The 23,734-nt window shown below is 35.7% G+C and overlaps 6 protein-coding genes, 2 long non-coding RNA genes and 1 other non-coding gene across 12 annotated transcripts; 5 read left to right on the top strand and 4 right to left on the bottom strand.

Annotated features, from left to right (window-relative positions):
* Positions 1-12: 12 nt before the first annotated feature.
* Positions 13-3,270, bottom strand: LOC110853666 (mitochondrial uncoupling protein Bmcp). 2 transcript variants are annotated; one of them, XM_022101975.2, is made up of 9 exons: positions 2,866-3,056; positions 2,225-2,417; positions 1,962-2,127; positions 1,779-1,903; positions 1,531-1,676; positions 1,436-1,456; positions 1,100-1,203; positions 970-1,030; positions 13-826 (listed from the first exon to the last, which is right to left on the bottom strand). In XM_022101975.2, exons 2-9 carry the CDS (start codon positions 2,313-2,315, stop codon positions 569-571), a joined length of 972 nt encoding a protein of 323 aa, XP_021957667.1. In that variant the 5' UTR covers positions 2,316-2,417; positions 2,866-3,056; the 3' UTR covers positions 13-568. The 2 variants fall into 2 exon arrangements, with proteins under 2 accessions (XP_021957667.1, XP_021957666.1); XM_022101974.2 differs by lacking the exon at positions 2,866-3,056 and adding an exon at positions 3,114-3,270 and having other exon boundaries at positions 14-826.
* A 102-nt stretch (positions 3,271-3,372) lies between these two features.
* LOC110853670 (nuclear cap-binding protein subunit 2) lies at positions 3,373-4,963 on the top strand. Its single transcript, XM_022101979.2, has 2 exons — positions 3,373-3,578; positions 3,939-4,963. The coding sequence occupies exons 1-2, from the start codon at positions 3,537-3,539 to the stop codon at positions 4,341-4,343; spliced, it is 447 nt and encodes a 148-aa protein (XP_021957671.1). The 5' UTR covers positions 3,373-3,536; the 3' UTR covers positions 4,344-4,963.
* LOC118436402 lies at positions 4,549-7,279 on the bottom strand. 2 transcript variants are annotated; one of them, XR_004835423.1, is made up of 3 exons: positions 7,139-7,279; positions 5,215-6,980; positions 4,549-5,122 (listed from the first exon to the last, which is right to left on the bottom strand). It is a non-coding gene; the product is annotated as an uncharacterized LOC118436402 (long non-coding RNA). The 2 variants fall into 2 exon arrangements; XR_004835424.1 differs by lacking the exon at positions 7,139-7,279 and having other exon boundaries at positions 5,215-6,402; positions 6,495-6,631.
* On the top strand, positions 6,254-9,119 carry LOC110853668. 2 transcript variants are annotated; one of them, XR_002548237.2, is made up of 9 exons: positions 6,254-6,394; positions 6,461-6,797; positions 6,871-7,125; positions 7,188-7,527; positions 7,589-7,778; positions 7,867-8,069; positions 8,143-8,325; positions 8,405-8,563; positions 8,626-9,119. It is a non-coding gene; the product is annotated as an uncharacterized LOC110853668 (transcript). The 2 variants fall into 2 exon arrangements; XR_002548236.2 differs by having other exon boundaries at positions 6,461-7,125.
* Positions 9,120-9,477: 358 nt separating this feature from the next.
* Positions 9,478-10,467, bottom strand: LOC110853669 (uncharacterized protein YwjB). Its single transcript, XM_022101977.2, has 2 exons — positions 10,009-10,467; positions 9,478-9,913 (listed from the first exon to the last, which is right to left on the bottom strand). Exons 1-2 carry the CDS (start codon positions 10,314-10,316, stop codon positions 9,679-9,681), a joined length of 543 nt encoding a protein of 180 aa, XP_021957669.1. The 5' UTR covers positions 10,317-10,467; the 3' UTR covers positions 9,478-9,678.
* A 1,098-nt stretch (positions 10,468-11,565) lies between these two features.
* LOC118436403 lies at positions 11,566-12,110 on the top strand. Its single transcript, XR_004835425.1, has 3 exons — positions 11,566-11,703; positions 11,811-11,922; positions 11,991-12,110. It is a non-coding gene; the product is annotated as an uncharacterized LOC118436403 (long non-coding RNA).
* Positions 12,111-14,460: 2,350 nt separating this feature from the next.
* On the top strand, positions 14,461-16,779 carry LOC110853490 (cathepsin B). Its single transcript, XM_022101757.2, has 6 exons — positions 14,461-14,908; positions 15,405-15,608; positions 15,677-15,803; positions 15,884-15,957; positions 16,118-16,382; positions 16,467-16,779. The coding sequence occupies exons 1-6, from the start codon at positions 14,636-14,638 to the stop codon at positions 16,667-16,669; spliced, it is 1,146 nt and encodes a 381-aa protein (XP_021957449.1). The 5' UTR covers positions 14,461-14,635; the 3' UTR covers positions 16,670-16,779.
* Positions 16,780-16,836: 57 nt separating this feature from the next.
* Positions 16,837-19,125, bottom strand: LOC110853489 (plasma alpha-L-fucosidase). Its single transcript, XM_022101756.2, has 5 exons — positions 18,532-19,125; positions 18,017-18,257; positions 17,859-17,928; positions 17,687-17,764; positions 16,837-17,546 (listed from the first exon to the last, which is right to left on the bottom strand). Exons 1-5 carry the CDS (start codon positions 19,020-19,022, stop codon positions 16,927-16,929), a joined length of 1,500 nt encoding a protein of 499 aa, XP_021957448.1. The 5' UTR covers positions 19,023-19,125; the 3' UTR covers positions 16,837-16,926.
* A 1,004-nt stretch (positions 19,126-20,129) lies between these two features.
* On the top strand, positions 20,130-23,240 carry LOC110853488 (solute carrier family 13 member 3). Its single transcript, XM_022101755.2, has 9 exons — positions 20,130-20,430; positions 20,500-20,623; positions 20,700-20,852; positions 21,120-21,351; positions 21,517-21,770; positions 21,846-22,106; positions 22,214-22,449; positions 22,641-22,803; positions 23,001-23,240. Exons 1-9 carry the CDS (start codon positions 20,332-20,334, stop codon positions 23,180-23,182), a joined length of 1,704 nt encoding a protein of 567 aa, XP_021957447.1. The 5' UTR covers positions 20,130-20,331; the 3' UTR covers positions 23,183-23,240.
* Positions 23,241-23,734: the final 494 nt, after the last annotated feature.

Raw genomic sequence — 23,734 nt, 5'->3', positions numbered from 1 at the left:
CCACTGATAAAATTGTTATCAAGTGTAATAGTAATTTATTGCTTTATTCCGTAAGTATTTGATTATGCAAAATATTTGGTTGGAGTTTGTAGCGTGTCGTGTGCGTTTTTTGTTTCAAGAATTTAAAATACGTTTCCAGAAATGTGTCAGATAATTAAAATTTTTGACGGAGGACTAGAATTTGTGTATGTAATGTAAACAATATTTAAGGGAATCGAGAAATAACAACATTTGTAAATGTAATATTACATTTTAATAAGAACGCAGTTAAAATTACTACGTGAAAAAATCAATAAATAATTCGTCGAGTATTTGAAATGTACTTAACGAGTCTACTTCATAACGCTTAATTTAAATTAAAGTAAAACTCCTCCCACTAATTGTAAGATTCTAATTACTCTTCCTAAGAAGTAACTTAATTAACAGATCTCATATTGAAATTATAACAAAGGATCACCTATTTTCGTAGTAATGAATGACTAGATTTAGATTAATAATAGTAAAGCAAACTAATAAATTTTTGAACGGCTAAATTTTAATTTTTGGTTTCCATTTTCATCGTTTTCCCTCAGTCAAGTCTTAGTAATTGCTCATACGTCGTAAAGAATATCACATTCCATGGTCCCATTCGAAACCACGCAGGTATGAAGCCCCGATAAAGGGCCGTGACTCCCTCGTGTCGCAAAGTGACCATGAGACAGTCCCAACTCCCTCGATAAATATGAGAAGGGCGGAGCATCTCCTTGTCCCCACTGTTGGGGAAGGCACATGAGCGGCCAAAACTGTCACCGGGACGGGGATGCACTTTTTGAGACATCATTCGAGTCTAAACATTAAAATGAGTGGCATATTTGGAACAAAAAAAAACAGTGCGAAAAATGACTACAGAAGGAAATAAGCAAGAAAAATTAATTCAAGAAAAACTGAAACTGCTACCCATTTGTCGAAAAATATTAATTTCTAACAAACCCGTATAACATCCAACGGAGTACTTCCAATCGCTGCGGCTAAGCTTGCAACAAAACTTGATCTACAGCAATTAATTTTCATTTTAGGCAAAAAATTAGAAAACTTTTTGAATGTTTTTCTCTTTTCTTACGCAAGGTGATTAGGAAAAGAATCCTCTAGAATTTTTTGATCGATGAAATATCGTTTGGTTGCGTCATAAACGGGAAGCTCGACTCCAGCGATGACTCCTGCTCGCTGTAACGGATTTTAACTTTTAAATTAGAGTCAGTAAAATCTGTTTATGTTCAACTTCGGGCAATTTGACCCCTCCCACCCTGGTGTGACCCATACACCCCATGTTCTAATTAACATAGGAAGGATAGGATGCCTTGACCCCTACCCCCCTCTCAAATCGATCACGTGGTTTCTACACAGGCCCTTTCATTTTCGTTGGCATTCTCGCTTATAATATACATTATTTTCAAACCTGCGAGGTTGGTCCAACGCCCTAAAATTAAGCAGATTAAGCACCATTATTAATCAATTAAATTGAATCGTAAAGACGCACTAATCCATTATTACCCTCCAAAGTCCCTTAACTCCTTCAAATTTGTAAATTTTTCGAAAGGCTTGAAAAATAGTTGTATGACTAGATGTCGGACCGGCAGCTGCCTGCATTCTGACTTTCAAAACGTCTGTCGGATTGGCTAAAGCACTGCTTGCCATTCCTATTTAGAAGACACCAAATATAATTTTATATTGAATACAGAAATAAATGCGGTAAAAAAAATGAACGGAAATTAACGAAAAGTAGCAAATATGTTGATTACCTGCAACAACTGCACATGCCACATTAGAATAAATTTGTTCTTGCGGAATTAGCCGTTTTAAGGCGTAATAAGCACCAAACTTGAGCGAACCGTAGACTGATTGTCGTAGAATTGCGGGCGAGATTCTGACCAAAATAAATAAACTATAATTTTCCAAATTATATTGATCATGCAAATTAGTACCCTCTGTATAAAGCCAAATATCCCTCCTCTCTCGGTATTTTCACGAGAGCGTCAAGCATTCCAGAATAATTTGATCGAATTGGCGACACACCGGAGGAAACGAGATGGGTGGGTTGTTGGCCTTGAATTTGCAACCGGGTTTTTGTCGTGTCGAGGGGAAAAGTTCCTACAATTATACAAAATTAGTACAGTTAATTAAGTCACATACAAATGACAAATAAAAAGAATGCCATTTAAATGAATATGCAAGTTATAAAATTTACCACATTCTGCAAGACACGATGCAGCTCCTCCATAGATGAAATGTCGCCATGAAACTTCTCTGTAGACGCCACCCCCACTGCGTGGACTCATTTTAGGAGGGAGACCAATGGTCACGAAATTTTTATGGGGCGATTACCACTTAAGAATAAATTAACAATTTGTGAAACAGGAATCAGGATCTATCACAGATTTCTGAAAATGTATAACAAAATAATTATCAATATCAGCAAAGATTCGTACGTGCGTATAGTGTACCAGTTCACAAGTGAAACAGAAATGACTGAAATCCTAATTAGTATTTAATTATTCACAGACAACACCACAACTAATTAGCACCTCGTCATCACAATGTTATTAAATATTGACCTTTAGACTCATAAACACGAGACCAGCCAGACCACAGGCGAGACAAAATCAGACTATGACTAATTATTACATAACGTTTGAATTTTTATTACGAAATTTGAAACGGTTCATGAAAATTTGTATCAGTAATGCATTTGTATTAAATTCATTACTGCTTAAAAACTGGAAAGCAGGGCAAGTAAAATTATTGCGACAGTAGTAACGAGATAACTTCAATGTGATTATAACACAAAACACCCCTGAGTTAAATATTTATATAATTAATCATGTTTACCAATTTTTTATAGCTACATATCTATTTGCTTCAACCCAATTGGAAAATTTTATCGCTTATTTATTCAATTTCGTTTGAAATTTACAATCATTTAAGAATAATAATCAACCCCTAATCTGCTGCTTAATAATCGATTTGAAGCCTACTATTCTTTAATTAATTAATGAAGGTCATGCCGACTGCGTCTTAAAATTAAAACACGACCTTCGACTTTGTCCAATCTAATTAGAATAAAGGGAAAAAATAACCTCATTTGTTCTGTGTTAACTTCCGTCTGGATCCGAACTACCCGCAGGACAATTACCCACCCAAACAAGAAAAAAACCCGGGTCTCACTCGGAAGTAGGAATAAATAATAACAAAATAATTAAACCAAACCTCAGACAGGATTGGGTGTAGTTTAGTTTGTTTGCGAAACCACGTGCAGACAGATTAAAGTCTGGTTTTTTCCTACTGGTGGTGTGAGACTTTGGCAGTTTTGGCTCCGTTTTTTTGCGACTCAAGCGCCGGTTGTTCAAATGAAAGTTTATTTTTTGGTTCCTGCAATTTCAGATCTTTTAAAATCCTGACTGAAGTAATTTAATTGCTAATTGCTAGTCGGTGAAATTTGTTCGAGGGGGGAGGAACTTAGTGCTCCTCGTGGTATTGGAGAGTAGACCCGGCTGATCAAGATGAGTGCGAAATTGAGCGATTATCGAGACCAACTTTTCAAGGTGCATAGTTAAATCGTATTTAATTCCTAATTTATTTAATGCATAGAATAATTAATTAATGGGATCGAGTTGATCTCTCTAACTTTACTAAACGGTAGAAGTATAAAAATGTCGGTCGATCGTCACCATTTTAAATTATTATATGTTCGTTTCTCATCAAAATTAACTGATCGAATTCTAATTTCTAACCATTAGTTTTTTTTAACGTAGTAAAATTTGATATTTAAAATTGACAACAAAATGACTTGCAATTTTCAACTCGTTTTGATTTCCATAATGCCACATTTAATTAGGAATTGCAACGATCATCTTAATGCTTTAAAATAATAATTAACTAATAATTTCTACCCAATTTGACAGGGCACTCCTCAAGATCTCGAAGTTCGTCTTCACACCTCCACCACTCTTTACATCGGAAATCTCTCCTTTTTCACCCGAGAGTATCAAATTCACGAACTTTTTTCGAAATGTGGGGACGTTCGACGCGTCATCATGGGGTTGGATCGCTTTAAACGGACTCCATGCGGTTTCTGCTTCGTGGAATATTATACGCGAGAAGATGCCGAAAATTCGATGCGTTACGTCAATGGGACTCGGCTTGACGATCGTGTCGTGAGGACGGATTGGGACGCTGGGTTCGAAGAAGGTCGTCAGTTCGGAAGAGGAAAAACGGGGGGTCAAGTCAGGGACGAGTTTCGAAAGGATTACGACCCTGGGCGAGGCGGTTATGGGAAAATGTTTGGAAATTTGGATATTTCCGTTTAAAATGGGTTTGCTAAGAAAATATAGGTTTTGTTACAAGGCTGAGCTGTCCTCACGTATTGTTATCCGAATTTATCAATTAATTATTTGATAGAATGCACATACTTCAAAATTTCAAGGCTTTTTTAATCAAAAATTAGAATTTGGAATACATTCTTCTGGTATAAATTCTTTTGTGATGATAGTAATTATTATTGCAGTGTTTCCGTTATTTACAAATTAATTTTTATTCGAATCTGTTCATTTCGTTAGTTATCGAATTTCAAAATTGATATCAAATTTGAATCGTTAGCTATTTATAAAAATATTTTACAATATTCATTAATTTTGTTACTGTCATTACTGACTTCAAATTTAATTTAATCCACGAATCTAATTTGGCTACTGCGTTAATTAAAAATTTAAGTTATCCGTCTTATTAATTAAATCAAATTGTTCAACTGTTCAACAAATTAAACTTAATTCATATAAATAAATTGACAAACTGTTTATAAAATATAAAATCTGCATATTGTGCGTCCCTTTGAATTGTGGCCGAAATATTATAAAAATCAAACATTTTACACCTTAACTAAAGTACTCAAAACATTTACTCCTAAACATTCACATTGCTGTTTACTTATCACCAACATCCTCAGGACTACTTATCGCCTCCCCCCACGACTGGAACTGTCCCTTTGAGCTGTACGGACTTTTCAAACTTTTCTAAATCATAGCTTCCCGTGTGTTTCCCACAGCAGAAGAATATTTTTGACAGGTATTTCCCCATACAGGTGCACATTCTGTTAAAAAAATCATTATAATATTTTAACTAATTACTCCACATATGGTACACTTTATTTATTTTCTGGAAATTTTCTAGATAATTTTTTACCTGAAAAATTATTAATTGTGATCTCTATCCCAAAATGAAACTATATTTGATTGAATTTCTGGATTTTACGCATATGTATGTGCGTACTTTTGTCAACCTCTAACCTCCGTGAAATTGGAGCAGATATGAAATGACACGATTAATATTCTTGAACAAATTACTAATCGTGACAGGTAAATGTTGAGGCATTATCATCCCATCATGACATAATTATTGCATCGATGATCGAACGGCGCATTCCCTGGTTTGTTTTACGGTGGTTAGCTTATCGTATCTTTTTCAGGAATGAAATCATGCCCAACTATTTAATCTTGTTCTCATATAGTTATTGATGATACATAACTGATCTTAGGATGGGTGGGGTACCATAATCATCCTCATGGTGTGATGGGGTATATATGTCTGGCATACTAAATAGATAGATAACGACTTATCATCGTGCAAGGATTATTTTTGTGCATGCAGAATTATAATGGAAGGATTTTAAATGTACATACGTCAATATTTAATTTTTAAATTTAAAGTGTGATGCATACTTATATTTTCTGATTTCGGTCTTGTTAAAATCCAGGCTTGTTGCATAAAATGCATAGATAAAATATGAAAATATTTTATCGTCGCTTTTGCATGTTTTTATGATTTCATTACATGAATATTCCAAATACATACTAATTTAAGCAAGAATAATGAGAATAATTCTTAAATTAACTATAAATATTTTATTGTAGCCTAAATTAAAATTCGATGTTTAACTACATAATGCAATTTGTTGAGGTAAATAAATCCTAATATTATGTACCTATGGATGAAAGTTCATCATGAAACTGTCTCACTTTTTAACACGTGCAATATTTCATCATGCTTGTTTTTGCGAAAAGGAAAATCCGACAGAGAAATATTATATTTTTACTGCTGGTGTGATAATTTAGGTTAATTTGATTTCGATTTAAAACTCATTATTGAAAAATAGCCATTATGACAGTATTAAGATTAACTAGTCTGTTAATAAGCCGTACTCTAATTACACCTCATCGTAGAACTTTACTGGATATAATAAACAAAGATTTTTTAAAAGAGTTTAAACTAAACTCAGGAAATGTTAGAAATTCATCATCATCCTCACAAAATTATACCATTACCGAGGTCAAAATTGATGTCCCAGGAGGTGGAGTAATTGCAGGTGAGGTTCTTTGACGGAAAAAAATAATTTTCGATTAAAACTAAAGTTGAATTTCTTAATTTTAAGGAAAATTATGGAAATCTGCCGGTCAGAAACTCACTCAAACCAAACCACACCCTCCAATAATTTGTGTGCACGGATGGCTCGATAATGCAGGATCGTTCGATAACCTCATCCCCCTCTTAATGTCACCGGACTCAAATGCACCCTCTACATTTTTCGCCCTCGACCTTCCCGGTCATGGATTGACCACGTATTGTCCGCAGGTTTGGTATGATGCGCATATCGAGGCATTAATTGCAATTAGAAGAGTATTGTCGCATTTCGAATGGGAAGAGGTGTCCTGCATAGGACATTCGATGGGCGGAATTATAGGATACCTTTTTACCTCATTTTATCCCAAGTAAGTTGAAAATAATAATTTTATTTCCGGCGATTTTCTGAATTGCATTAAAAAATGTGTTTTTCTTTTTCAGTTCCGTCCACAAACTTGTCGCTCTTGATAACATCCGTACAATTCAGCACTATCCGCTCATAGCAGTTTTAAAATCCTCACTTGATTTAGTGTTTGAAGTCGAAGAGAAAGCTAAACTTCCCCCGAAGGGGTTAAAATTTGATGAATTAGTACAAAAATTCTATGAAGGACGAAAACGACAAAATCCACTCTCTTTGGAAGGAAGTAGAATTTTGCTTCAAAGGGGCGCAATACCAGTACAAGGGGAGAAAGACTTGTAAAAAACTTACAAATTTCGCCATTATGGTCTTAAAATTAATAGTACTTCCTGTCTATTAGATTTCAATATTCGCACAATCTTCGTACCCTTATCCCTGGACATTTTGAAGGGATTTTGTCTCCTTCATTATTAACAATTTGGTTGGTCTGATACACATTTGTGACGGGAAGTCCTCGAAAACTCATGTATGTGGGCAAGAGAAGAATAGTGGGAAAGTTGAAACTGATGTTTGTGTCCCACAACGATTTTGTGGCTTAGTAGGAAAACGTTATCGTAATAAATTGTTGTTCAAAATGCTCGGTGAAAGGTTAAATTTAGACAGTGTTGGGAAGAATGAAGTGTTCTACCTCGACCCGGAGAGTGACCTCATTACAACTCGGACAGCAGAGGCCCTAAAAAGTAATTTTGTTTCACATCAGAATTTGTTTTCCCAAAATATTAATAAACATTTTATTTTCAGGTGACGTATATGAAATACACGACCTGTTTGTGCAATACTGGACAGACAGCATGAAACTAATTAGAGATTTTACATTCGGCTACTCGGCTCTAACTAGTACGAATGAAATTAATTTGTATGTAACGAAAAATCAACAGAAAAGGAAAACTCTGCAAAAGACGGGTTCGACAGACGGTGGGTGTTCTTATGAGTAAGTATAGTATAAACAGTCATATATTTGTATTTACTACCTTACAATGTGCATAAAAAATATGAAATAACATTTGTGACACAAATAGGGATGCTATTACGCCGGGATGCACAGCGCTGAAAGAAAATGTCATCCGTCTTAAACTTTTTGCATCCGACGCATACACCGGATTACAGCTGAGGCACCGTGCACGACGATTGAAAGGGGACGATAAGGGTCGATTCGTCCTGAAAATGGGGAACGGTTCCTAGCTGAAAACGGAACACTCAAGAAGCTAGATGACATGTTAATGTAATACTTGTTTCATTCATTATAATTATCGCACTAGATATTCAATTTAACAACAGTATTTTTGTTAACACAGGGCCGTCATAAAACTAGCCAGGAAAAGAGTTGTCAGTGTTGACGCCGTGCCATTGCCATTGCCATTGATTAAGACTAAGGCGAAGGGTTTGCCTGCATATGTTGCCAAATCTAATAAACCCAGACTGGTTTGTGATTTCGAAGGGTGTAAATTCGTGACGATTCACATGTCAAGATTGACCCGGTAATATTTTTTCTTATTACTAACAAAATTTAAAAACTAAAATTTGTTGAGACTTACAATTTTGGTACTTATTCTGCAGCCATAATAATTCGCATCTTGGTATCAAACCTTTCACATGTTGCGGGTGCGGACACAAGTTTTCCGAACGTGATAGTCTCAATACACATGTTAACAAAGGATGTGTTGATCGAAGAACAACCATGAAGAGAACCCCAATCAAGATAATAAGTGCTAGGAGGTTGTTATAAATAAAATTAAGATAGACATTGGCAGTCTTACGTAATATGAACAATTTTGTAGATTGGCTGTTCGACAGGTCGAAAGTGGGAAGGAGGAAAATAAACCTGAGAAGGTGTCGGAAAATGAGACCGTAGTAACTACCAGTCCTCGGGATGACGCTAAAACAGCACCTGAAGTGATGTTAAAGCGTCGAGCACTGATCCCGATACAAACTCAACCAACAAAGCAAACGAAACTAAATTTTCCCGTCATCAAGAAAGCATAATTTAAGTAAATTGTTTACAACTCGGATATCTAACTGACTAACTAAAAATACTGGACTGGACTACTATTTAAAATATTTAAATAGTATCAAATAATTAGTTTGATTTTTTTTACCGATGCGTATTAGCTATTATACACTATGTCTAGTTCAATCAAAACATAGGGTTCTGATGACTATATTTTTTTCTCTGTTGTTTTTCGTTTCTATATATCTTACTTCTACATCATTCGTTTGTACGTATGAAGTCCATTTCAAAAATTTCTAATAAATGTTGTTGCACAGCACATTACTTAACAACAGCACATTACTTAACTCAGTAATCCATCGGAATTTCCTGGACAGGAAGGACGATTTACGACTACGCATTTACAAGAACTAGCGACCCATATAAAATCTCCAATCTGTTTTATCAAAGCAAATTCGGGCAACGTTTTCGAAACAGATCGAGAGATCGAGGAGTTTTTTAAATTTTTAAAAAACAGCTTAGGACAAGAAAATGTGGAACGGCATAACACTGATGGATATCATCATTTTCATATGGATAATCCAAAACCTATAGCAGAGATTGTCAAAAAGTTTTTAGATTTGTGAAAAATCTTAGTAAATTGAATGTTTGCTGAAATATCGTATCTGTACAGAATTGCATACATTTTTTACATATCTACAAGTTTTTATTGCACATTTAATAACTTGCGAATTAATACAGAATTAGGACAAAAAAATACAACACAAGTCTGCGTTACAAAATATAACTTTGGCAATCAATTTTGCTTCATATGAAATTAACATTGACAAAACGATAATGGTGGCTCTAATATTTTTAAAAGTTCAGCAAATTCGGAGTAAAATTAAGCAGTATTCTTTCTTCGGTAAATTTTAAATTTGAACTCCTCCCCCATGACGCCCTCGTCAACTTGGTCGAAAGGTGTGAGATCTACCCCCAGCGGAATTCCTTCCCCAATTGCTTTATTTACCGTGAAAAGGATGACTTCGTCGATAAGATTGGCGGCAGCAAAGGATTTGGTGAGCTCGGCGCCACCCATGAGCCACACCTTGTTTATTGGAGGAGTGGCCGCATTGAGTCTGAAAAAATGTAAATTTATAGTCAAACCAAAACACGCATAATAAATCATAAACATTTGCAAAATTTTTCGCAAAAAAATCGAAGAAAAAATCACCTATCCACAAACGTTACGGGGTCTTCGCTGGTGACTTTGACATCGTCCCTCTCCAATTTCAAGTCTTGTTTCGTAAAAACCCATGACATTTTCCCCTCGTATGGCCAATAATTGCTCCCCATCCCGAAACTGAGCACCTTCTGGTATGACCGTGACCCCATGATGACCATATCCACGGAGGCGAAATAGTCCTCGTAATTTTTCTGGGCTTCGTCCCCCATAGGTGGAAGCCAACCTACTCCGCCCGACTTGTCGGCGATGAAACCGTCCGATGAGGAGCAAATGTAGAGGGAAATTGTGACTGGCATAATTAATACTGAGTTTCTCGAAAAAAATAAATTATAAATTTGGGGGTCTAAATTTATAATTCGTTTATATCTATATTTTTCTGGGAAGAAGGGAGGAATTGAAATGAAAGTCGGGTAACGAAAGTGGCGATTTCTCAGCAGGGAAAGAAACATCGGGACTTTGCGGTGAGAGGAGAAAATCGATACCTTTCACTTAAACCGATTCGGGATTTCGGGTTGTTAAATTCTAAGAAAAAACACAACGGCTAGTCGTTTGACTTGTGCATAAACGTTTTATTTATAACGTGCTGAAATTATCAGGTGAGATATGTACAAAATCAGACAAAATGTGTTCAATGAAGTCAATGAAGTCAATGAATTTTACAATGAAGTCACAATGAAGTTAGGATTACATAAATCTTTGTCTCGATGTTACATGCAAATTGGACCTTTGCACTTGTTGCTTTCTGGCAGGTCCATAAAAATGCATAATATTAAAATTTTGTTGGAATGATTTACATGATTTTGTTTAAAATTTGAACATAAGTTTTCGAAAATAATCTCGTTTTTGGTGCGAATTGCGAATTTATGAAAAATTGTGGAAATATTTCAGTAATACAAAACGTGAATGATATGAACACTATTTTTAATTCAATACGAAGTACAATTTTTACAACAATTTTTTAAATATCGTCAGTAATCTGTATAAATATTTATGAAAAATAGCAAATTCAAAAATTTCTCATATTTACAAGACAGACCTCTAGTCAGAAAACATTTCAAATTACTACTTATTCATATTCTTGGCCAAATTATACTTACATGATTTCGTACTTTACAATATTTTTTTTTGATTTCAATGAAATCATTTCATGGCTTCACGAGATAATCTAGCATATATTTTGCGTACAAATTTTCCCACTTGATGATCTTATCAAAATATTGCAAATAAACTAAAGATAGATTGTTCAGAAGTTCTAAGCGATAGAAATATGATTGTCATAATTGGCAGTATTTACATACATTGTAGTACAACTGTTTATTTATTTATTATAAACTTCCTCGTTCCCAACTAAAACAAATATGTACTAGAACAATCTTTTTACGGCTGATGTATAAAGTCGTTAAATTGTTGTAGATTCATGATAAATAAATTATTAACTTTCGACTGATTGACCTCAGTTTATACTTTTTCCCATACATCTCATACCGGTTGTAGAATTATAGGCAGCTAAAAACGCAGATAATTTTTCACAAATAAATGAACTTAAGTCTGAGCATTGAATTTCAAATTTTATTTTCTATAAAGCAATTTTTTTATAAAAATATGAAAACTCTAACAAAACTCAAACTCGGTGTAGTAGACAATTGGAAATTGCGTATCGCATTCTCGTTCGTTGTGGGCCATGTAAGTTCATATATATTCTTTATAACTCATACAAAATTTAAAATTAATTTGAAACTATTTTATAACAATTTAAAATTTAATAATTTGAAAATTTTTTGAAAACAAAGATAATAATTCTTGTCGTGCCATTCTTCTCTGTGATTTTTCTCCTCATGGATATTCTTGGCGAGGGGACGAAGTCAAACCCTGGTCATATTCGCGAAGAAAATTATTACACGGGTACGCATTATTACGCAAATATATAAAATTCTGACAATCGAAATAAATTTCTCATTTCATTTTGACAGCTTTAACAGAAGGCCTACTTCTAATTTCCCTGATCGTGACATTTTTCCTTGAAACGATAACCATGTTTTCGCCCCGATTTGGAAAAATGGTTGTCCTCGAGGTCGTGTTAGTGATGGGATTTATTTTCACTTTATGGCAACACAGCCACCATGATGCTGCCACAACTACTTTTGACGAAGGACTTCTACTTTGGAGTCACCACTCCCCTTTGTACATTGTAATTGTATGTTGTGCAAGTAAAGTTGGTGCCGCTGTGATTTCAAGTAGTAAACGATTACGGGAGAAATTTAAAAGAAAGTGGGGAATTAATTGGATGAGGAAGACGACGAATGGGAAAATTGTATAAAAGCATTAAATTAGAAATTACATAATTTAAGTTTGATCTTCACCACGTTCAACGTTTAATTTATTTTTGAAAATATATATAATCGATATGTAAATTAGTTTAATTTTTAACTAGTACATATCCGTTTTAAAAGATTTTGGCTGGTAACTTTTTTAATTGGTTAATTACATATGAATTATTTCACGTTTGTTGTACATACATGTATTATAGAATGGAAAAAAATAAAATTTGTGTCTGAATATACCTACTGAATCCAGCAGTAGATAGAATAGTACACGTTTATTGTCCCGTGGGCATCTAAATTGTAGGGTGAAAGAATTGAAAAATCATATCAAGATATAACGGATTACAAATTTGAGATCAGCAATAGTTTTTTTTGTCAAATAAAAATATGGAATAAGATAAATGAGGTGTTCCCTAGTTCTTATCGCATAAGTAAAATTTTAAATTATTTCCGGTTCCAAAATCTTTACAAAATTAACATATCATTTCGTTTATCACATGTTTAATCATAGACTCAGGTCAGTGACGCAGACGGAAAACGTTACAAATATGCGAATAAGTTGAGTTTGTATATCAGTATAAATGTGCCAAATAAATGTAAGCTCAATTCCATTCCATTCAGTATTCAGGACAAAATGGCATTGCACATGAAAAGTCTACTCATAAATCTTTTTGATTAAACACTATGACCTTTTGACAAGAGAGTGGAGAGCTAATGTCGTAATCACTAATTTTGACAGTCAAGTTCCTGGTAAAGAACAGTAATGCGCAGCAGTAAATATTCAATAAAAGTTAAACCATGCTCCAATCCTGTCCTAAGTTTAGTTGTATGTCTTATCGTTTATTAAATATACTGTTTTCCTACATAAATAGTTAAATTTATCTTTAAGAAGGATATCTGTAAAAAAAAAAAATAAGTCAAGAAATTGGTTTCAAATGCAAGTACTCAAAAGAAATGCTTCCCATGAGATTATGAAACAGAAATTCTTTTGTTATGCATATGATAGAACTTTCCAGAATTTATGATTGATAAATGGATGACTTTTGCAAAATAGTGCTGAATACAGTGTGACACATTATTTAATAGTCTTCCTGTCTATTAGTAATACGTTTGAAAATAAATAACAATGTGCATGAATTTGAGCAAATGTGTGAATACGAAAATATGTAAATCGAAAGTTTATTACTCCATGAAATGACGAGACCATGCCTTGTGAGGATGACACATTACACACATATGCAAACTTTATACTTGTAAAGGTTAGTCAAACAGTGAAGTATGTAATCAGTCAAGAATTTCTTATTATTAACATGATGACAATAATATTTTGTCCAGACAAATCTACCCTGAAATAGAGTACAACTCTTTGGTTAAGAGTCATGAGGTTCAAATTGAAGAAAGGGAATTATTGAAACAACAAAAGCATAAAAGGTTTCTCAGCTAGACAGCCAACAAAGTAAACTCGTATATAAAAAAAATCTACGCCGAAATTCCAACAACATGACCCAGCTTAAATGACTCAATTAAGCCAATTGTCAAATTTAAAGCGGTTTATATTCAATGAATTTAACCGAAAAATTGTACACGAAAATATATGCTTTACACTATGCATGTGATGAAATAAACGATTTAATCATGTCACGAGAAAAAGTGGGATGCAAAATGCAGCATAATTTAAGCTCAAACTTATTCATATTCACATGCAAAATAAAATTACAAAAACACGTAAATAACTTACTAGACATGGACTGGATATTGGCCATTTACACAAACTGTAAACTAATTTATGTACATTTTATGTATCTGCATCCGTATAAAATAAAATGAACCAGCAAAATATCCTGCCCGGTGCCCTCTCTTTTATGCATACATGGACATATATCTTCTTACTTTATTTCAACAGGGTTTGTCCTTAGGGGATGATTATTTGGTCCTGAATACATATACGTACATATATAATACATAGATATGCTTAATCCCATATGTAGCAGTTCCACGTAAAAGTTTGCATCTAAAATAAGTATATAGCTACCCTAACGAAAAGTTGCGCATGTAAATGTAGATCATCAGCAGTAGCAAAAGCAAACCCAGCAACCAAAATCGAACCCATTTTACATTGTCTTTCGTAAATGTCATGACTTTGACTTTTCCTTTAAGCATATCCTTTAAACTTTGATTTAGTCGAGGTTTAGCCGTTGGTCAGGGTTCACTTCTTTTTTCCTGTTGTAACTAGATTTTAGTCAGATTTTTATACAAAATTACATTAGATTAGTAAGCTAATTCCTCCCACTAAAATGGGGAAATTAAAAAATTTGCTTTGTGTCGCCATTCTCATAATCGGAATCGTTCATATCGACGAAACCGTATCATCCCCACAACCCCCCGTGCCCCACGGATGGCGTGACATTTTGCGAGATTTGATTCACACCGGAGAAGAAGATGACCAGGATTCGACATCATCAGAGGAGGATGAAAAAGTGGTTGGAAATATGCAAACACCAAATTACCACCCTCTCAGCCAAGAAATGGCGAATCACATTAATAACGTTATCAAGCCAAATTGGACGGTAAGGTTTTTTGATAAATTTTTGAAATTAATTATGCAAAGTCGGTTGCATTAAGAGTTAGAAAGTATTTTTATGACTTTAACAGATTTCATATTAGAATTTGCTATATTTAAAATTTCATACATTACTTCATATTCAATAATTAAATTGGGGTGTGTGATTAATATTTTAGAATTTGTATACCAATTTTGTATGATTTTATACACATTTGAATATAAAATTGTCTTGCAAGTTGTAAAAATAATTTCAACTTTTTTTAGCATAGGCGTAATTTTAAAAACATTCTGTATTAATCCTCGTTGGGTTCAAATTTAAATTACGGCCACGGGATGTGAAGCTGTATACGAAATACGAGTGAATCATCGTTTTGATGTGCAGAACGTATACTTTGTTTTGTATAACATGAAAGTAATTTTTGATTTGTTGCACCGAATATGTCATCAAATTTTGACTACTCGTCAAACAAACTCAAAATTTTTAATTTTTCGCTCTTAAGGCTGGATTGAACTTCCACCCCCAGACCGACATGTCCTACATAAAGCGTCTCTGTGGCGTCCTCCCTGGGGATAAAAAACTTCCAGAAAAGCAACATCTCTTAACTGGACTCCGAATTCCGAGTGAGTTCGACCCTCGTCAAAAATGGCCCGATTGTCCAAGTCTTAAAGAAATTAGAGATCAAGGAAGCTGTGGATCTTGTTGGGTATGTGCTGAACTTAGGTATTTTAATTGACAGAATAAAGACTTTCACACGAATTGTCGATATTTCAGGCATTCGCCGCCACAGAAGCTATGACGGATCGTTTATGCATTGCGTCAAAGGGCAAGCAACGCTTCCACTTCTCGGCTGATAATCTCGTCTCGTGTTGCTCGACCTGTGGGGCTGGCTGTAATGGAGGTGTGTTCACAAAAAGTTAACTTCTGGTTGAGACGTTAGTAATAAAAAATTAAAATTTTGATTATTTTCCTTTCTTGTAGGATTTCCATCAGCCGCGTGGGAATATTGGGTCGTGGATGGATTAGTGTCTGGAGGACCGTATGGAAGTAAACAGGTAATAAACCGGAAGTGGATACAAAAATTAAATGCATTTAGCGAAGCAATGTGATACATTTTTGAAAGTATGCAAAATGTGTACATTTCTATCGATAACAGATTTTCGAAAATTGTATGCATTATTATCTACTGAAAATATTGTTCTTTTTTAATTGCAGGGGTGCCAACCCTATGAAATTCCCCCATGCGAACACCACACGTCCGGGTCGCGCCCCAACTGTACCGGAGAAGAGGGTGACACACCAAAATGCGTCCGACGTTGCCTACCCGGGTATTCCGTCCCGTACAAGCAGGATCTCCACTTTGGCAAGAAATCGTACTCCACACCCAACAAGGTTGAACAGATTCAGGTCGAGGTCATGAAATACGGCCCAGTCGAGGCAGCCTTCACGGTTTATGCGGACTTTCCATTGTACAAGTCGGGTAAGAAAATTTGCTTAAAAGTTGAAATTAGAAGTGATATGATATGATATGAATTTTTGAAATAATTTCATAATTCCTGCTTAGGCGTCTACCACTACGTGACAGGATCTGAGCTCGGAGGTCACGCCGTGAAATTGATGGGATGGGGGGAGGAAGACGGTGTTCCATATTGGTTAGTTGCCAACTCTTGGAACTACGACTGGGGTGATGGTGGCTTCTTCAAGATTCGACGGGGTACGGATGAGTGCGGAATTGAGAGCATGATTGCGGCTGGACTTCCAAAATAAATAAGATTTCGTCTTATCTTCTCATTTAAATTTATTTAAAGTCTTGATGTAAACGTTTTTTTCTTGAAGTTTATGAATAATGCGCTAGTAAACATTTTTGTCAAATTTTATAAGTTTTGCCGTGTCTAATTTATTTTTCCCGAGGGAATAAATTTTGATAACATATATCATCATTCAACATTATTTTAAATTTATTTGTGCATCAGATTCCAGTTGTAAAATAGTGCATTTCCCGATTTTTTTCATATTTTAAAAATTTAAACGTGATTAATAACCATCGTCCACCCCCACTTATTCACGGTCCCTGGCGGAACAACGGGCAACGTCACGATAATCATATCTCCATCTGGCACCCATTTCAACTTCTTGCCTGGCTCCAACCCGAGGATTTCCACGCTGGAAATATTCAACAAACTCGGATGCACAGATCCTAACACAATCTGGTCAGTCCCGGATGGCCAGTGATCTTCTAATAAAATGGCAAAAAGCTTGCCCACTTCCGGTTTCGTCGTGTACCACACGCCCTTTGCGATCGAGTCGTTTTGCGCCCTTTCCCACGGAACGGAATCATAAATGGCGACCCCGTTGATTCCAAGCCAGGTTCCGATGGAGAGAAGGCGTTCTTCAAAAATTGGGGAAATTGTCCCTTCTCGCGTGGGACCGACATTTATGAGAAAGTTTCCTCCACAAGAGACGGTGCTGACAAGTTCGGTAATCAGTTCTTGCGAGGAACGGTAATCTGAGAGGGGGGCGTTGCGTCGGTAGCCCCAAGAACCAGAGTCAATCGTCATAGCATTTTCCCACTTGTACGGAACGAGATGACCAGGATTGTAGTGGTCTTGGCAGGAAAAGAAGCCTCCATGGGTGCAGGAAGTGCCTAGAATTAAGGAATTAGGGAATTACCAATATTATGGTTTCAAAAATTTGTATTTTTATATAGAAATTTAAGAAAGTGGTTTTAAAAATAGAATTAAATTGTTGGAGAGAGTTCAGGATTTGTCATCGTTAATTATTTACCTTTTCCCCATCGGTCATTGACGACAACAGTATCTTTAACTGGACTCGTGTTATACAGCCACGCCAAGAATTCCTGAGCTTTAAGATAATATTAATAAATATATAATATCTTACATACATATATACGAAGACGAACATAATATATAGTAACATATATAATATTCAAGAATACCTTTCCAATATTCTGGGGGAGATTCCCAGTCTCCATCTGACCAGATCAATTCCGGTTTGTACGCTTCGACCTGTACAAAGTTCATCGTATTTTAGCAAAAGATATCTAAATTGAATAAATCTTTGTCAAATACTTTCACCAACTCGTGACTCACTCACCAATTCTTTAAATTCTGGGAACGCCTTGTTTTTTACGAAGGTATTGGTCTTAAAACCGTTCGCCTTATCTTTGAGGTACATTGGATTGAAGAACTCCAACCAGGAGTGGTAAAGACCAAATTTGATATCAGTCTTGTTTCGAACAGCGTTTGCCAAGTCGCCAACAAGGTCACGACGCGGTCCAACGTCCATGGCATTCCAGCTGAAGGAATATTTGGACGGCCAGAGAGTAAACCCTTCACTATTAAAAACAAAAACATGTAAAATTTCTACAAATATTTGAGATTTCAAAAACGTCCAAAGTATAGCACTTTAATTCTGAAAATATTCTTTTAATTCTAATGGCTTATGCAAAGTTTGAAAATTTTAAAATTGTAGTCTTCAACATATAAAATTTCAGTGCCAAAATTTCGGTGCCAAAATTTCCAAAATATTCGACAAAGTTCAGTCCTGATATATTTTTTAAAATACTAATTTGTATATCTAACAAAAAACATTGAAATTCCTTCACTTACTGATGTTTACTCGTTAACACAACATACTTCGCCCCAGCCTTTTGAAAAAGGTCTGCCCACTTATCAGGGTCCCAAAACTCGGCCGTAAAATCTCTGCCAAAGTCTTGATAAGTATATCGGGGCGGGTAGTTGGCCGACATAAACGATGTGTACGACTTATCCTGATTATTTAAATAGAACCAAAACCACTCCGAACCAAATGAGGGGACAGAAAATACTCCCCAATGCAGAAAAATCCCTATTTTTGCACTGTCGTACCACTTCGGAAGGGGGCGAGCGTCCAGAGATGGCCACGTCGGTGTGTAGTTGGTGGAGATTCTGGTCGCTTTTGGAGTGGGAAAGTTCGAGTGGGTGTGGTGATTTTTGGTGCGGCGGTTGTACGGTGATTTGGAATAAGGGTGGTTGTATTTAGGAGAAGAAGAAACCAGTGAAAAGAGTGAGATCAATACGATTATTAAAATGACCAAATAATTGGCCATTTTTGGCAACATTTTGAACCAGACTTAAAAATTACTGTTCTGGAGAGTTGATAAATTGAGAATGAAGATTGGAATTTATTGGTTTAGGAAAATGTCAAGTTCTTCCACTACTTGGCTGGACAACAACCTTAAATCATGTTGAGCTAATACATATATTTAGTAACCTTCCATTGGAAGACTAAATAACTAAATATTGATAAGGAGGAGTGGTGATAAGAAATGACCTTTGCCCCCGGTGGGAGTGACCCATAACATGAAAATTACTATGGTTTATAAAGCATACATATGTACATATGTAATGAATCTTAAGAATTAAGTTGAAAATAAATATGTACATACGAGTACATGACAGTAATAAAAATTCATACGTAAGTTCATTGAGATGACAAGTTTATGTGAAAGGAAATGTAGGAAATTTGACATGAAGATGGTCATTTAAGATTAGAAAAGCACTGGAAATCAACTGCAGTAGAAATTACAATTCTGAATTTCTATTAGGCTTATCAACTCCAACGTCAACAATAGGTTCAGTCGTGAACTTTGCCTTGCCCTGCTTATTATTTCTGTGAAAATTTAATTCAATTTGTTTTTATTCAAGTGTCAGTCACATTCCTTTGATGAAACTGGAATACTGGATTATTCAAGTTATAGGACCTTAATACAATATATAAATAATTCCATCTTTATTGTTCATCCTCTGCCCTTGTCATTGTGGGATTGCGAAATTACTTAAAAAATGTTTCATTATACTGCCCGTATTCTGCATGTACTGACCTATACAAGGACAATATATCGCATCATGTTAAAAATTACAATCAATCATTACAACAATTCATGCACATTACATAAAAACAAAATATCTACTGTATCATGTCATTCTTTCGCACTCTGCAATTAGATATTTATGCCAGGCAGGCATTATGTACTTGTTGGGGGCGGGGTTCAATTATGGTAATTTTCCATGATCCCCTCAGTTCATTTTTATTTCAGTATTATTATTATATGCATAACAAGTTTCATTTAAATCTGATCATTGTCTCATCTCATCGTCTACGTGCGGACTGGGCCACGATAAAAAACCGAGACGGTTGGGTGATCACTGTCCTGTCCCTCGTTCTTATCTTCTTGCTCCATCCACATGGATGCATGAACAAAAAGCAGGTGTGTGCCGAATTACATCCACTTAAAGAGCTCATAGCAGATGATCATGGATATAGATTTAGTTAGTTCTTAGCTCTTTAACACTTGCTCTCATCTCAGCACATCTGCTGGATTTAATTAAACAGTATTTTCGTAGAACAATTGACAAAAAATTAAATAAATGGTTGCATTTTCCTTCCGGAAACAATGGAGGCTCATATTCTGCGTGGTGATGCCACTCATTCTATCACCACTCATATTTTTACCGGACGACACAAAAGTAAGGAGTAATTTATTAATATTTAATTTTTGCCGAAACTGAAACCCAACAAGGTTTGCGACTTTTCAGAAATATAAATGTTTATACGTTATCCTTCTCATGGGGGCAAGTTGGATGGTGGAAGCGATTCCACTTTCAGTAACGGCACTGCTCCCAGTTGTGTTTTTCCCAATTTTTGGGATACAAACGACAGGTAAAAAAATACCTATTGGGAATTTTGGAATTGTACGTTTTTTGAAATTTATTTTTTGAAACCTATTCTCTTGTAGCTCAAGTAGTTTCGAACTACATGCGAGAAACGGGGATGATGTTTATCGGTGGGATTTCGCTCGCTTTGGGCATCCAGCACTCTGGGCTGCATAAAAGAATCGCTCTGAACATGATGGTGATCATCGGCGTGTCTCCGTGGCGTCTCCTCTTAGGTTAGTTAATTCGTGCGTGATAACCGCCTTGTGATAAGGCGGTTCAAGTTTGGATGAACTTACATTAGCACCTAATTTACTTTTGTTTGATTTCAAAGCCGAATTAATTAGTTTGAAGATTTTGAAATCATAAAAGCTTAATAGATGCGTTGTTCCATTTTGTATTGTTCAAAAAGGATTTATAAATTTAAATTCTTTTATGATATTATAGACTTCGTTTTTGATACTCGTATCTAAACGCATCTCAAATTATTAATTTTCGCGTAGGAATTATGGTGACCACTTTCACTTTGTCGTGTTGGATCGTGGGAAATACGGCCGTGACGGCGATGATGATTCCCATCGTGACCGGCTTGGTCGAATCCGTCGATCATCCCGGAGATCGAGAACATCTCCGCGTCCTTTACATGTTGGCCGTCGGTTATGCGGCGAATATTGGAGGAACTGCTGTCATGATTGGATCCATTCCGAATATCATTTTTAAAGATTTGGTCGCATTGTAAGAAATTTAATTTTTAAAGTGTCAACAATTAATTATGACTAAATTAGGCTTGAAAAGACACAATGTTTCTACTCAATCTTACTACTCGTGCAGAATAATTTGCTAAAAATGTAAAATCTCGATGTGAAATGTGACGCTGAGTGGGTGCTTCTTTTTTTGCAGAGAAAATATTGGCCAAAATGGCAAATACACAGAGATAAATTTTGCCACCTGGATAGCTTTCAATATGCCGATTGCCCTAATTAACTTGGCGATTGTATGGAGTTACTTGGGCTTCCTGTATCTGCGCCAAGGTGCTCGGAAGGGATCGACCCCGACGTGTCACCCCACAAACGTGCAATATGAACGTCGACACTCGTCACAGGCCGAACTCAGCTCAATTTCGAGCAGTGGGAGTATCAGTGCTCAGCGAGAAGGTAAAAGTATCTATTATTATTTAAAATTTACCGCCATGCGCGACACTTGGACTTCTTGTTTTTTTAACCTCCCAGCACCGAATACTGTCCAATCGGCTGAGAAAATCGGACAAACCCTCCGAAACAAGTTGACCGCTTTGGGAAGTATGAATTTCCACGAAAAATCAGTCTCCGTCCTCTTTTTCTTCGCCGTTTTACTTTGGTTCACTCGAGATCCGCAAGTTTTTTCGGGATGGCAGAGTTGGATGCCACTGGCGGTGGGGGATTCTAGCGTCGCAATACTCGTCCTCGTGTTCATGTTTATTATCCCGAGAGATCTTAATGGTTTTCGTAAAGGTGCGTGCTAGACAAGGAATTAATGAAAAATACGATTTTCATAATCATCATAACAAAAGTTTTTAAGACGTCATTACTTATTTTATTGAAAATTTGTTTATTTATAGGAACGAGCGATTCGTCCTCGTCAGGGTCATCTGAAACTTTAATGAGTTGGGACTATCTGCAATTGCACTTTCCCTGGAGCGTAGTCCTTCTCGTGGGAGGTGGTTTTGCAATATCGGATGGTGCAGAAGCATCCAAACTTTCCGTCTGGTTGGGGGAACAGCTCAACGGCCTGGAATCACTGCCGACACCGCTTCTCTTATACGTCGTACTTCTCGTGCTATCAGTTTTTACAGAGGTGGGTAGATTAAAGGGATTGCGAAAAAATAGTTAAACCATGTACCGTTTAGCATTTTTCAGCTTGCCTAAATTTTTACAAAGTTGCATTCATTTTTTTTTGCTAAACTTGCAATATTTTTTCTATAATATTTGGACTCTATAAATGCACGCATTCGAAATATTTCCAAAGATTTTGCTCTTTGATTTCAGGTCATGTCCAATGCTGCCACGGTCTCTCTACTCACCCCGATTCTGCTCGCTTTATCGAAACGTATTGACCTCCACCCACTCTACATCTCATTCTCTGGTGCCATCGCGTGTCAATACGCGTTCATCCTACCGACGTCTAACCCACCTAATGCCCTCGTCTTCAGTAAGTTTATGAGCAGCATAGTTATTATTATTCTGGATACGATTACTTATCTTAAGTCATTAATTTGGCCTTAAAAAAACCTCGGCAGACCCCTCCCGCCCAGATTGCATACTAATTAGTTGGATTATTCAGTGAAAATATATTTAGGACTTATTAGGTAAATTATATCTTCATGAAAATTTTACATTTAATTTCAGGTGCCGGTCGGATGCGAATTCTGGACATGGTAAAACCCGGGCTTCCACTGAACTTTGTCTGCTTGACTGTCCTCTTTCTCATGAATATTTCTTGGGGACAATTTCTCTTCAAGTTTGGAAGTTATGAATATCCTAACGCTGAAAATAATGTTACCACCACAGTAATGCCTGCGTTACTATAATCAATTAATAAGACAATAAAGAATGAATTATTTTGCGGAACAAATTGCATTAAAATAAGATAATTCTCAATTGCATCATCATTATTTCTCACATAGGTCAGTGTCAATTTTACCATAAAAATTAGGAAATGACAAATGTTTTTCATGTATGTGGAACTTGTACATACATAAAATCACACAAATTTGTTCATCAGAATAAAATATTCCAAGTCAATAAGAACTACAAAAGTTATGTACCAAGTAATTCAATTTGAATGATATCTCTTGTTTATAATGTGCACGCACCTGTTATTTTGATGAGTCAATGTACTGTGACAAGCAGACACTTATCATAATTTTTGCAACGTACTTATTTACATACTTAACATTTTCTACGACGACACTGCTTGTCAGAGTTTATTCACATGTCTGACAAGTTCGACGGTCAGTGCTTCGGCATGCATTTTCCAAATGATGAGTAAACATTGCGTAGAATTGAATGACAAATAAAAGTGCAATGGTATTGATCCAAGCACTGATTAGATATCGATTCTCAAATAAATTGGCGAGAAA

Source organism: Folsomia candida, unplaced genomic scaffold, assembly GCF_002217175.1.
Source record: "Folsomia candida strain VU population unplaced genomic scaffold, ASM221717v1 Fcan01_Sc008, whole genome shotgun sequence".
Lineage (NCBI taxonomy): Eukaryota > Metazoa > Arthropoda > Collembola > Entomobryomorpha > Isotomidae > Folsomia > Folsomia candida.
Note: the sequence above shows the minus strand (reverse complement) of the source record. Positions and strands in the feature narration are given on the sequence as shown.